A 15,269-nucleotide genomic window follows, 5' to 3' on the forward strand; every position below is an offset into this window, starting at 1 on the left:
ATCCCTGGAACTGGACTTACAGATGCTACCATGTGGATGCTAGGAACTGAACCTGGGTCCTCTGCAAGGACAGCAAGTACTCTTAGCCTCAGAGCCATCTCTCCAGCCCTTGAACTAAGGCAAAATAAAAACCACCTTTCTGATATAAAAATAATGATAAATTTTAAGTACGCATTCTCTACAAAGAATGAGAACAGAATAATTTGGTTTTATCCTAAAGTAATCCTCAACTGTAGTTGACGCTACTGGAGAAGAGAGGTTTAAAATAAACAAGCACTTTTCAGCTCGGCTCATTATCTCAGAAATGGCTACGATGAACTCAAATGATGCTTGTCTATTAATGTCCCAGTAACTATAAACACCCACTTACTACCAGGACATGTTACCTAACAACAGAGGCAATTTGTTATGTCCCTGTACTCAGATCACCTTTACACCAATAAATGCTCTTTATCCAGAAGACCATGGAGACCACCCAGACCCCACCTGCCCGACACCAAATGCATGTGGGATGGGAGTCCAGTGAAGGCCACGTTTGGAGTCAGTACTGATTGACTTGTTCTCTCACTGGGAAAGACAGCACTTAATGAGCATCTACAAATCACCAAGCTTTGCTCTAGGTCCAAGCTTTGACCCCACTGGAGACACAATACATCCTTGCTGCAACAGAACTGACTGGAGGGAGATGAACAGATAGATCTACAATGTGCCAAGTGCCACACAAGAAAATGGAGGTGGGAAACACAAATGAGAACAAGCAACCCAAGGTGACACATGAATGGAGATACAACCACACGATGGCCTGGGGTAAGGACATTCCAGGAGGAAAGACGGACAAGGTCACAGCCTGGAGACAGACGCGTGACCAGCCTTGAAGAGTGGTGTGAGGACAGGACAGGTCAGAAGGCAGGCTTCTTCAAGGGGCTGTGGCTGTGACCGAAGAGACAGGAAAGGACTGGAGGGCTTGGGGTCAAGGGCTGGCCTGGCTTTCAGGGGAACACTTGACTCTGAGCAGGCTGAGCAGAGACTGTTGGGTGCAGAAGTGGGGACGAGGAAGCAGGTGAGGAGGGCAGGAGAGAGGGTGGCTCAGACCGGGGCCAGCACAGGCAGACTACAGCGAATCCCGTGTGTATTCTAAAGCCAGCGGGGCTTTGACAATTTGTGTATTTGAGGAGGTTTGAGGTCTGATGCCACCAAGGTTTCTGACAAGGGTGACTAACTGGAGAGACAGGGCTGCCTGGAAAGGGACACAGGAGCAACGGGTGAGAGAACCAGGAGTCCATCTTGAGGGAGTTTTATGCAAGATGCTGGCTGGACAATGGGGAGGGACATGGGGAACAAGGCAGCTGGACACATGGATCAAAACTCACAAACTGGGCCAGTAAGATGGCTTAGTGAGGAAAGGTGCCTGCCACTAAGCCTAAGTACGTGAGTTCAATCCCCGGGTCCCATATGGAAGGAGGGGAGAACTGACTCCTGCAAATCTGCACTCTTCTACATGGGCATGACCATGTACACACAGGCAGACACACACACACACAAACAACATGCAATGAAAAAATCTGAACTCCTATATCACAGCTGCCGTGACCACCGTGGAAGGGGAATTACATAATATTTCTCAAAGCAGTTACACTGACTGCCACGTGGGGAGGACAATGACACTGTGTGGGTGAAGTGACATCGCACCATCACCAACACTTGACACAGCACACCGCAGAAAACGGGACCTCTCTCACAGACGCGCGCGCACGGTCACGCAGCTTCATCTACAGAAGCACTGGGACCGCTTCAAGCAGGAGGTGTTGAAAGGACACAAAAGCCCAATGGGAAGTGCTGATTCTGAAGATGCTTCCTGCCAGGACCAAGAGATATACAACTGTGCACACACAGTTCTCACTGACACACATGTGCATGTGCACACACACACACACACACACACACACACACACACACACGCCATTTACCTCCCACGGTTCCCATTATCTACCATCAACCATCATCTAAACTCTGGAAACACTCCCATGTTTTACATTTTACGCCGCTGTGAGTAGCGTGAAGACATCTTGTGGATCCCACTCTGTCCCAGTGCAATCACAAATCACTCTTTCTCCTGCCCACCCTGCTGCGTGCTCTGTCACCCTCTCCAGAAGCCACCTCAGCCATCAGAGCAACTGTCACAGCAGCAGAGTGCTTGTGCTCAGCTACGCCCAAGGGACCCTGGTTCTTTGTGGGTATGCAATCTCAGCATGGCTATGTGTGTAGAAAAACCGCACAAGCAGGATTACTACTGCCTGTGGTCTGTGGCATCCCCGAGGCAGAGGACAAGATAAAGGGCAGTTACGACAGCTACGTGAAGGAGCGATACTTGGAGACGTGTACAAAGACGACAGAAACATCAGACAGAGAGCCGAGGGGGGAGTGCCCCCATCATTTCATCTGGGGTTTGGACAAGCAGATATGGTTGAAAGGGTGTTCCAAGCAAAGAGGAGTGTGTGTGGGGGGGAGCCCTGAAGAAGCTGCAGGGGAGACTGGACTGGCCACTGGCCGGAGCAGCCTGGGCCGGGTCTGCAGACCCGAGTTAAGCAGGTCTTTCTGACATGTGCTACCAGGCTGCCCTGGGAATCGACTCCATCAGCGGCAGAGCTCAGGCCGGGCAGGGAGCAGACAACCGAGTCCCCACAGCTCCAGTCTACTGACTCCCGTGGTGACATGAACGGCCTCAGCAGTGAGACGGGATGCTTCCTGGAGTCAAATGTAGGTCAAGGGCCGGGAGACATGCCCACAGGAAGAACCACCAGAACTGGAAGGTGCAAAGTCCTGAATATTTCATATCACCCTATTTACACAGAGTTGCCAGGCACTGTGTGAGGAGGATTATGCAGAACAGCTAGCGGCCTTTGTGACTCATTTCGCAGAACACAAAAACCTGTCTAAAATTAGACTCTGGACTCGAATAAGGCTTCTCAAGATGGAGAGACAAACACGATAATCACACCTGAGGCTTTCAGGCCACGTCTGTTTCTGCCTCTGCTTTAAGATCCGGCTCCTAAGAAAGCCACCACCAAATGCAGCACACATGTGGCCCAGCAGTCCTCTGCCGAGGGGACACAGACCAGCTGGTCCACGGAGCAGCTGGTACAACATGCCTAGCTGTGAGACACAGCCTTGACTCGAATGGGGATCATTCGGCAGGAAACCCTTCCGTGTTCGTTTTGTGGGGAACACACCGAGCAATCCCTTTGGCAACACAGATCCAATTCCAGTGAGAACAGTGTTCTCGCTCCCTGCAACTTATTTACTCACAAGCGGCAAGGGCTTTCCCCTCCACATCACAAGTGCCTGACTGAATCTTGAAGAAATGAGCCAAGATGTCCCCACTGAGTTACGACCCCCCACCATAGCTACTCTGCACGCTGCTGTTTATTTATTTATTTATTTATTTATTTATTTATTTATTTATTTATTTATTTAGGGTGAAGGACAAGTCTATAAGTGTGTCACGTTAGAGGGCAACCCCCAGGAGCTACCACGGGGGGCCTGAGAATCAAACTCAGGTCGTCAGGCTTGGCGGCAAGCACCTTTATCCGCCGAGCCTCGCTGGTCCGTACTCTTATTTCTGGACTCTGTCCCATTCCTTGGTTTGCCTCCTTGCTGTATGTGCATGGTAGTCACTGCTCTTGAGCATTTATTTCTTTGGCTTTGTTTCACTGGGAGTTGGTTTTTTAAGGTCTCACTGTATGTTAGCTGGCCTGAAATCCGTTGTGTAAGACCATGTTGGCCTCAAACCCGTGACCATCCTCCTGCCTCTGTCTCCTAGGTCATTGGGATTACAAGCTTGGTCCAGTGTGCTCAGCTTCTCAAGGCTAATGACTGCATTAAGGTGACAGGTTAACTTGAGAAGAATTACTGGATCTGACTATCTGTAATGCACATAGTAAAAAAGGCCTTTTAGACATGTAAAAATAGCTTAGGATCTCTACTACACCCAAGACTGCACCCGATAACCAGAACCTAGTGGCATTACTTATTCAAGACAACCAGGCACATGACAAGACTCCATGACGCCCACTGGGCAGTCTACAGTCAGAGACCAAGAACAATGCTCTCTGCTCTGCATATTTGGAGACACCATCTTGACCTGCCCTGTGGCTGGTGAGTCTCCCCCAGGATCCTGACCCTTAAACTGGAGACTACCATGAGAGACAGGACCTGACCTTCAGCTAAGATACGTCACAGGTGAGCAGCAGCGGGGAGATTGGCTTAGAACTGTAGTTAGGCACTTAGAGTGTGACTTTGCGTGATGACCCTCGGCCTGATAAAATACACCTATTGTTATATCAACTATAAAATGTAACTGTAGTTATACCAACTGCATGCCTCTACCTTCTTGCTCTCGACACTATCTATACACAAGCAGGCTGTTCCTCAAGTTCGTACTCCTGAATAAAGTTTTACAGCTGTCTTCACAGGGCACAGTCCCTTTCTTCTCAGACACATTCCTGGATATTTCACAGTTGCTCTGGAAACAGGATCTTTTTTTTTTCCTATTATATTTTTAAGTTATTTCTGATAGGAATACTAATCATTTTATGCATTTCTTGTATCACATTTCTAAAGGTGAGGTGAGACCTCACAACTTCAGTGGCTTTCTAACTTTCTGCAACTAGAAACTTCTAGTGAAAGGACAGTCTTATCTAAAGAAATCTGGAACCTAACGTTTTATGGTGACAGATAGACAGACAAACAGACACATATACACACACACTTTCTCTCTCTCACACCCCCTCCCTTCCTCTCTCTCCCCGCCTCCCCTTCCCCTTCCGCCATCTCTATCCATCTCAGTCTTTCCATGCCTCAAGCAAGTAAAGTAAATCCGTCTCATCCAAAAGGCTGGGGCCTCCCTTCTCGCACTCTCCAGACACCAGCACTTGGAAGAGCAATGACACTTGTCCTAATCGGCTTCACAGCATGGACTTCTCTGTCCCTTGCTGTGCGGAATATCCCTTTACACTGTGTGAAGATAAATCACTGTGATTGGTTTAATAAAAAGCTGAATGGTCAATAGCTAGGCAGGATTTTTGAGGCAGACAGAACTCTGGGAAGAAGAAGGCAGACAGACACAGACCGAGTTGGACACACAAAATGGGATAGAGGTAAAAGTCACGTGGTAGAGAGTAGATCAATAAAAATATGGGCTAATCTAAGTTGTTAGAACTAGTTAGGAACAAGCCTAAGCCACTGGCTGAGCTTTCATAATTAATGAGTCTCTGTGTCATTTTTTTTTTTGTGGCTGGAAGCCCAAAGAAAAATCCGTTTGCAGATTGCTGCCCCACACTGGAGGATCCTCACCTCCTGAGTGAGGAGCAAAGGCCTACAGCCGGCTCTTTTCTCTTATGGCCACTTTAAAAGTGCAAGATCTTTGTCTGAGATGTACCAGGGCAGCTTGCTTCAGTGCACTCAATAAATGCTTCCTCCCAATGGCTAAAAATAGGATTATTATAAACAGGTAGTCTATCTTTAAAATGCTACATTGTCTTTTTCTTCTCCAATAAACATTTAAAATTATATCAAAATATTTAAACTATAAATTTCAACAAAATACTGCTCAAGTCACATCATAAATAACTTTGAAAAAATCATTAAGCTCTTAATGGTTAAGCTCTTAATAAACTGTTCTCTGGTCTGTGGGCTTGTGTAATAGTTTGTGCTAATAGAATATAAGCAGGCATGAGCTCTCTCTAATCTGCATCATTACTCCCCACCTCCAACCAAATCAGAAGGTTCCAGAGACCCTCTAGGAGAGGCCAGAAGAAAAGTGCCTCCTTCCCTAAGAGCCCGTGGAGCAGAGGCTACCTCCTCAGTGGAACAAAACTTTACCTTAATCCACTGTTTTGACCATACAATGTTATGCTTAATCAGTTGTTTTGACCATGCGCTGTGTGTAGCTAGCAGAGGAAGATGTTGTGTAGGGGGCTAGAGAGCAGCAAGGGTTTGGAGTAGCAGGTGAGGGAGATAAAAGACAATGGCTGAGACCAAGTGGGAGGAGGAGGGCTGCGAGGGTCCCCCAGATGTGGAGTGGCGCCAACCTGCAAGGTTATGCAGTTTGTTTATGCTAAAGTGCTGGTGTTTAAAAAAAAAAAATCAAGAAATTATATATGGAGTGAATATAAACATATACCAGAGAAACCCAGAGCAGGTGTGAGCAGAGCAAGACTGGAGGACCCAGGGTTCCCAGTCTTCACACCCCTGGAGCCTGCAGACAGAACCTGGGTCCTGGAGCTCACTACCTCAGGATGAAAAGTCATTGTGTCACTTGGTTAGCTTTCAGTGGCTATTCTTAGCAGGGGTCTGCTTCCTAGAGATGCTGATAGTTCACAGCTAGTTCCCAATTTCATCCCATCAGGATGACATGTGACCTGGGCCACTTGAGCCAATTAGGTACTGATTCGGCCCAGCAACTTTTCTTTAAGAACATCTGCTGTTTAAAGATGGGTGGCTGGGGGGTTGAGAATTTAGATCAGTGGTAGAGCATTTGCCTAGCAAGCACAAGGCCCTGGGTAGGTCCTGAGCTCAGGGGTGGGGGGTGGGGTGCGGGGGTGGGGGGGGAGATGGGAGATGGGTAGCTGGTCTGTTCTCTACCCTTGGATTTCAGGTTTGGATTTCAATTCCATTTGACTCACTTCTTAATCTGATCCAGTATCTACCTACCTACCTACCTACCTATCATCTATCATCTATCTATCAATCTATTATCAATCTATCAATTATCTTTCTTTCTTTCTTTTTTAAGTATATGTCATGTTTTGGCTTGGTTTTATTCGTTATTTTGGGACACAACTTGCTTTCATCCAAGCCTATTTTTAAAATCTATATAATAAAATCCACTTTACTCTCATTAAGGAAGAAAAAGATACTTTATCCTCTAAAATTCTCCTTTTACAGGTGATTTTTCTCAAATAATTTGGCCAATTTCTATTGTTAATTTTTTCTCCAGAGATATGATTTTTTTTAAACTTGCTTATCTTTAAATTGGGTGTTTTATTCATTTTGAAATCACCCAGAGGTGAAAGACTGAAAAAAAGACATGCCCCTCTTGGACAATGGAGAGAGCTGAGCGGCAGTGATGTAAAGTATGAAGTCTTCTGCTGCCCCCCCCCTCCCCCCAGGGCTCCACATGGCAGGACGTTTCTTTACAAAGACAGGAATTGGTTAGCTCAGGGGGCTGGTACTGCACTCATCTCCTAACACTCCTTCGGTCTCTTTACAGGATAAGGAGACCTGTCGGTGCCAAGGAGGAATACAATCCCCTCTGGAGAAACAAAAACCAGAAGTGATTTCCACTACTGTGTGCAGGGTGGGAGAAAAAGAGGAAGAGGGGGGAGGGAGGGAGGAGGAGGGAGGAGGGAAGGAGGGAGAAAAGGAGGGAGGGGGAGGGAGGGAGGGAGGGAGGGAGAAGAAGAAGGCTAAGTAGCAAGAAAAAAGCTTGGAAGGGGCTGACTTTCAACACTTACAAATGCTAGCAGAAATTCCTATTAGAATTAGAAACTACTTTGAATACCAAAAATGCCACGTTAAGAGCCCAACTGCTCTATGTTTAGCAAGTTTATACAAGGCAATTTGGAAGCACAGGTATCTCTGTGACATGTACAGGATGACACGTGTCCATAGCTCTCCACCACAAGTGCTAAATGAAACTACAGTCTGTACTTTTAACCGCTATGTTAGAATAGATAAAAGAGGTCACTGAATCAAATTTTAATCTTACCCTGAAAAATCAGCGGAATATTGTCCATAATCAAAGATATAGACTCTAGTAATCTGACACACTGTGAGGTATCCCAAAGCAAACAGAAAACAACATCTGCAAAACAAGAATAAGCCGGGTTAGTGGAGGTGTTCATTCTGTCAAAGGGCACATTGTAAAGAAACTTGCTAACTCTTACGGCTCAACAATGAGATGGTATTAAATCTACCCTACAAATAACTCATCTAACAGATTACGGGAGCTCTCTCCTAATAGGTGGTGAATGGTCGATGGAACTGACCATGGCTGCTCTTCAATTGTATTCTGAACGACGGCCACGTGTAAAATTACATGTGACGGCCCTGAGCAGAAGCATTTGACAGACGGCTTTTCCCACTGATCAGTTCCTGCTTCCATAGACATGACACAATTCTTACAGACTTCCCCCTCTTCATCTGCGTGTGCATGCTTCTGCATGTGTGTGGACACTAGCTCACGGAGACCCGAGGTCAGTGCTGGGAATCATCTTTGATCATCCTCTCACTTTATTCACTGAAGTACAGTCCCTCAATCAAATCCAGACCTCAGCAGGACGGCTTGGTCTTCAGACCCCTGCCTTCTGAGACTAAAACTGTAGGCAAGCAACCACCATGCCCACACACATATATGAGTTCTGGGGAGTCTGACCTCTGGCCACATGCTTTCCAGTAACTTAACTTGATTTTTAAAATGTGCCCTCAGTAGCCTAAAATCATAACCTTCAGAGAGGATCAGGGGGTGCTCACCCGTAACCAGCTAGTGACTTTCACAAACTCAAGGTGCTTAGGATGGTATTACTACTAAACATAGTATGGAAAATGAGTTTATGTATCAGTGTAAAGAGGACAGAAGAAACCCCAAAACATCCTAGAGAACGTCACATCACACAGGACAAAGGCTGCAGTTCAAATTCTCGGGGAACAGATGTATCACTAGCCAACAAGGAAAGTGGGGGAGAGAAAGCTAGGCCTTCCCCATGTGAAAACCATTCTAGATGGATTAAACAGTCAAACATGAAACCATAACAAGTGGGAATTATAGCTCTCAAACTGGAGGGTTTTCTAAACACTCAATACAGAAGCAATCCAAGGGAAAAAAAACTATTTGGATAAACTAAATCTTAAGCTTCTCACATATGTGATTCAGCTGGCTTTATGAATGAGCTCTTTAAAGCTATAAAAAAAAAGAAAATCTGGGGAAAAGAAGAAAAAAACTGGGTGAGTGATGCACACCTTAATGCCAGCACTCAGAAGCAGAAGCGGGAGGGTCTCTGTGAGTTCAAGTCCAGGCTGGTCTACAGAGCAAGTTCTGGGACAGCCAGGTCTAAATAGAGAGACTTTGTCTCGAAGGAAGGAAGGAAGGAAGGAAGGGAGGGAGGGAGGGAGGGAGGGAGGGAGGGAGGGAGGGAAGAAGGAAGGAAAGAAGGAAGGAAGGAAGGAAGGAAGGAAGGAAGGAAGGAAGGAAGAAGGAAGGATAACATGCTAAAGCCAGCATTTATTTAATATGTGATATTTCAATCAATGTTAATTTATTTCATAAATTCAAGTAGGAATCTATATAGAAGGGCTAGCAGTATTAATCATCACAATGCTGAGTCAAAAATATACATGGGCATTTGCTAAAACTTAAGCCAGACCTGGTGGCAGTACTTGGCTGAAACATGAAGACTTCAACTTCATAGGCCTGCCTCATACTACAGAGTAAACTCAATGCCAGCCTGGACAATTTGATAAGACCCTGTTGCAAAATAAAAAGTAAAAAGAGTGTCAGGGACACACCCAGCTCAGTGGTAGAGAACTAGCCAATTAGCATGCATGAGGTCCTGGGCTCAGTATGCCTCAGTACAGGAGGAAAAAGTAATTCAATAGAGCAAAAAAAAAAAAAAAAAAAAAAAAAAAAAAAGACTCAGTAATAGTAAATTCCAGTCTTGTTCAATTAATTTCTAAGTTTAGCGTTGTGATCTCAATCATAATCCTAACAATGGCTTTGGTGGAAGCTAACCGGCTGATCTTCAAGGGCTTCTAGCTAACTAAATAAACATGTGACAGGCGGCCCCGCCCCATCCTAATACATAAAAGAATAGGCCATGAAGATTTAAAACGTAGCATTGTTCCAAAAATAGATCAAAAGACTACCCAAACAAGAGACAGTTTAGAAAGACTTACTGTACAGTTGGAAAGTTCGTGTAGGATAACCCTGGCATATTAAAACAGTGGAGAGATGAGGGAGGCTAAGTGAGCTGAAGCAAGAGCCCTCTCCTGAGATGGCCCCCAGCGCAGACAAGACACAGGGCACACCATCAGTCAAATATGAAAAGGTTTAAGTGTGAAAAACTAATGTGCAGAGTCATACCGTAAGATGACAGAGAACATATGGACTGGAGACCATCACATCAGCACAAAACTCACAAACGCCTCGGAGATGTTCCCCCACACACATATCAGACAGTTTCGCATAGTAAACTATGGAGTATTACGTGATAATGGAACAGAAATCGCTTAGTATATATGCTAAGTTAATGTCCCTAACAGAACTTCCAGGCAATAAGAAACAGATGAAGAATTGAAGTGGAAAATAGATAAGAATGCTAATGAGCAACTTATATAAGAAAAATGTAACCACCACCTCATTCAGAAAAATAAATGAGATTCGGTCAAGCAGTTGTTGGAGACAACTTGGAAACTCACAGGAGGATGGAGACTGTGTGTTCAACACAGACCGGCCGAGTTTTAAAGTGGGTAATGCTTGGGTGGGGCAGAAGACTCAGCTCTCACACTTTCACTTTTTAGCATGTTTGTCTGTCTATGTTTGTCCACTGCATGGGGGGTGGTAGCGCATGCCACTGTGGACACTATAGGATGTATTCCCACTCCCAGTTTCTTCCTCTGTAACCAAATCCAGGGCTTTCCTGTGAGCAGCTGAGCATTCGGCCAACTGAGCTACACTGCAGCCAAAGGAACGGATTTTTTAAAAGACTTGTAAGCATGTAATTTTGCAGCACAGGTTACCATGTATCAAGTATGTGTTATTATATTAAGAATATAAAGAATATCCGTTACATATTCTTTGAACTGACAATTCCACTTTCTTATTTCACCTAATAAATTAAGGACAACATTGTGGGATATCTACTGCAAAGGTCTGCTGCTGTGGGATGTTCTGTATGGCAAATGTGTTGCTCTGATTGGTTAGTAAATAAAACACTGATTGGCCAGTAGTCAGGCAGGAGGAAGTATAGGCAGGACAAGGAGGAGAAGAGTTCTGGGAAGTGGAAGGCTGAGTCAGAGTCACTGCCAGCCGCTGCCATGACAAGCACCATGTGAAGACTCCAGTAGGCCACAAGCCACATGGCAAGGTAAAGATTTATGGAAATGGGTTAATTTAAGCTATAAGAACAGTTAACAAGAAGCCTGCCATGGCCATACAGTTTGTAAGCAATCTAAGTCTCTGTGTTTAGTTGGCTGGGTCTGAGCGGCTGTGGGACTGGCGGGTGACAGAGATTTGTCCTGACTGTGGGCAAGGCAGGAAAACTCAAGCTACAGTCTGCAGTATAATTGTGGAAATACTACACAGCGATACAACATTGTGCAATTCCACCCAACTCCACATGCAGAGATTTCAATTCCTACCTTACCAGGGTGGAATTATTTGTGTTACATCTTACTTCTCAATTTGTGTGACACAAATAATCAAGTCATTAACACCAAGATTATCACCGGGTGGTAGTGGCACATGCCTTTAATCCCAGCACTCGGAGGCAGAGCCAGGTGGATCTCTGAGAGTTTGAGGCCAGCTTGGTCTACAGAGCGAGATCCAGGACAGGCACCAAAACTACACAGAGAAACCCTGTCTCGGAAAAACAAACAAACAAACAAACAAAAAAAACCCCAAAAACAAGATTATCAACTCTAGCCTCTAGAAAAGAACCTCATCCAATGTCTGCTTTTGTAAACATATTTTTTTTTTTTTTTTTTTGTTTTTCGAGACAGGGTTTCTCTGTGTAGCTTTGCGCCTTTCCTGGAGCTCACTTGGTAGCCCAGGCTGGCCTCGAACTCACAGAGATCCGCCTGGCTCTGCCTCCCGAGTGCTGGGATTAAAGGCGTGCGCCACCAACGCCCGGCTTGTAAACATATTTTTATTTGGCCACCCCACACCCTGCTCATTTGTGTTTACAAAGGCTGCTCTTGTCTCACAGTAGCCTTATAAGCCTAAAATAATTACTGTCTTATCCTGTTAAAGAGAATGTTTGCTGACCCCAATTAAGGGTTCAATTGTGGGTGAAGATAGTAATAATTCACATGAAGTTTTAATGAGAAGTATCAGGATGTCAGCCACGGAGAGGAGTGACATCACTACCACTACTTCATTAGCATATATGTCAATCAACCCTCACTGTAGACCAACATTAGCTCATCAGTAATGTGAGCAGCTATACTACTGAACTGGACAGTAATTAAGCACCTATCTGTGGGCAGCACAGCTGCTCTGCAACCGTGGCTTAGCTATAAAACCTTCAGCACTGTCAGTGACAGCATTCCATGAGAACTGTATGGGCAGAATTTTAAGAAAACGTTCTGGACATTCACTGTTTGTATACAATGCACTACAGATCCACTCCAGTCACACATCTTAGAAGAAGCACAGATGCCACTGTCTATCGGATTGATTCCAGCTCCCGACCCAGACACCAAAATCCATAGGTGGTCGGGGTCTGTATGTAAAATGGCACAGTGGTTACACAGGAGGCACACCCCCCATGAACTTTAACCCTCCCTGTCACAGGTTCCTGACAGGAGCTAACACGAGGTACACGCTACACCAACAGCTGTGCTTAGAGAATAATCAGTCTGTGCATGTTCAACACAGACGGCACGTCTTCCCAAAGCTTTCTGGCCACGGTGTTGAATCCACAGATGTGGGAGCCACAAAGGAAAGGCTGACTGCCTGCTATATACACATCTACTTTTCCAGAAAGCTAGGTAGTTGTGACACACGGTCTGGCGCTCTCTGATGACTCACGTGCAGTCACTGGGAAGTGGCTAGCCTAAGCTGACTCTGCTGTGGCAATAAACATGCCCAGATCCCGCATCTGGAAATACAGAAATTGAGTAACTTCTTAGCCCGATTTATTGATTACACTTTTACATGTTATCACTGGGTATATCAGGGAGGTGAAATACATTCCTAAGGTTAGTTATGTTTTAGTTTTCAAACTGACGACTAGAAAGTTTAAAAGTACATCCACAGATTTCTTTATACAGTGTACTGTTTTATGTCTTCCTAGAAAAAAGAGGGGGTGGTGCTGGGCAGGCAGCGTGGCTTTTCTTTGTCCCTGCATATGGGTCTCGTAACAGCTATGGGGATTGCCTTGCATGTTCAGGGCAGGGCCAGGGGGACACACAAACTCCATTTTTCCTTTTGAGGTCCACTGCCGGGGAAGAGTGCCGGGGAAAGCCTTTGATTTTTTTTCAAGTTCACACATCAGCAGGGAAAGCAGATATGTAAGCCAATATGCACACAATGATATTTTAAGTGATCCGGTCTGTGTATGAGCACCAATGAGTACCTCCAAAGGGGAACACAGATGCAAATAAAACCCAGACTAGACTCAAATCACAGGCCTGTCACACTGCCTGTGTGATCTCTCAAGCATGGATTTCTCGCTCCAGGCTAGCACCTGGGGGCTCTAACTGTTTTGACTCCATCATGGAGCTCTCGTCCCCGGACAACTGATTGACTCGTGCGTAGACAATGGAACTCAGAAATGTCGATGAAATATGACAGAGGGTTTGGACAGCTTTGCCTCATCCCTCCAGTGTGACATCTGCTGCTGGGGTATCTGAAAGTGCAGCAGCCAATTCTTGCTTATAGGAGGAGTCAGCCGGGACACAGTCAACATGCTGAGGTGTCGAGGCATGAGATTAAACAGAACTTGGGGGGTTTGATACTCCAAAGATGGCATCGCTGAATTAGCCAAATGAACTGCCCTACCTCGTGACTTACAGCTTTGAGAGATAATACTTTCTGTTCTGTTCACACCACTGTGCCCTTGAGTTGGGTCTTCTGTTTTTTGCAGCCAACAGCATCCTAGCTCAGGATTAGTACTACTGAAATTAAGTTGAGGGGCCGGTAAGCTGGCCCAGTCACTACAATGCTTGCTGTGTGTGACATGAGTCTGACAGGTGCTCAGAGCCCTGGTAAAAGCCAGGCATGGTCGCATGCGTCTGTAACTCCAGCACCGGGAAGGTGGAGGCAGGAGTGTCCTGAAGATCACTGGCCAGATAGCCTAGTGGAATTGGCACTCTCCAGGTCCAGTGAGAAACCAGATCTCAAAAGATAAAGGTGGAGAATGATTGAGGAAGATGCCTGTCCTGGCTGGTTTTATGTCAACTTGGCACAAGCTAGAGTCATATGAAAGGAGGGAACCTCAATTAAGAAAATTCCTCCATAAGATCCAGCTGTAGGGCATTTTCTCATTAGTAAGGAGGCCCAGCCCATTGTGCATGGAGCCATCCCTGGGCTGCTGGTCCTGGGTTCTATAAGAAAACAGGCTGAGCAAGCCAGTAAGCAGCATCTCCCCTGCCTCTGCATCAGCTCCTGCCTCCAGGTTCCTCCCCTGCTTGAGTTCCTGTCCTGACTTCCTTCAATGATGAACAGCAATGTGGAAGTGTAAGCCAAATAAACCCTTTCCTTCCCAACTTGCTTTCTGGTCACGATGTTTCGCTGCAGCATAGAAACCCTGAGACAGCACCCAACATCAATCACTGCCTCCACACACACATGCACGCACACCCTCCCACCATGCACACACAATAGATCGGTAGCTTATGGAGCGTGCAAGAACAGAATGTTTTCTTAAAACATTTCAAATATCTATTCCTTATAAGTAGAAACTGTTGCAGGTGCTGAGGGATTATGGGAATTAATGAACTGGCAAAGAATCTCAAGTGAAGAAAGCAGGTTACTGTCATCACAGGGCTGAAAATCATGGGGGAATAATAATAATAATAATAATAATAATAATAATAATAATAAACCTCACAATGGTATTCGTATTACCATGGGAAATCAAATTGGAGGGGTTGCTCACTGAGCTTCTCAAACATAGATTTGAACAGCTGCCCTTTTATTTTACCTGTGAGAGCTTAAAATAGTTGCCACCCATACTGTATCAAGCTGATAATAGAAAAATAAATTAATTAATCAAAAAAAAAAAGTTGCCACCCCTTTGAGACCTGGTTTTCACACTTACAGAAGCTAGATGCCTGGGGATTCGGGCTGTTCTGATCCTGTTACTGCAAACTGTATGCATGACAGACTTGTGCGTCTTAATATTCACTTAACTTTACCCCTTCGGTGGATAGCTCCTAAGACTATTTGCTCATGCACTTTTGTTCCAGTGACTCAAGTACACCCTGACAATGAAGAAACAGAAACTCTTATCACCTGCTTCCATAACCAAGACTGCGTGGTCCTGGTACAG

The 15,269-nt window shown here is 45.4% G+C and overlaps 1 protein-coding gene across 3 annotated transcripts in view; it reads right to left on the minus strand.

Annotated features, from left to right (window-relative positions):
• The window catches only part of Mboat2 (membrane bound O-acyltransferase domain containing 2), a 135,158-nt gene that overhangs the window by 32,681 nt on the left and 87,208 nt on the right, over positions 1 to 15,269 (minus strand). Inside the window, exon 4 of one of the 3 annotated variants that reach the window (XM_028893740.2) lies at positions 7,769 to 7,864. The exons of the other annotated variants lie outside the window; for them this stretch is intronic. Within the exon in view, the coding sequence (XP_028749573.1) occupies positions 7,769 to 7,864 (96 nt within the window). The remainder of the gene's footprint in view (positions 1 to 7,768; positions 7,865 to 15,269) is intronic. 3 annotated transcript variants of the gene reach the window in all.

This window comes from Peromyscus leucopus, chromosome 22, assembly GCF_004664715.2.
Source record: "Peromyscus leucopus breed LL Stock chromosome 22, UCI_PerLeu_2.1, whole genome shotgun sequence".
Taxonomy (NCBI): domain Eukaryota; kingdom Metazoa; phylum Chordata; class Mammalia; order Rodentia; family Cricetidae; genus Peromyscus; species Peromyscus leucopus.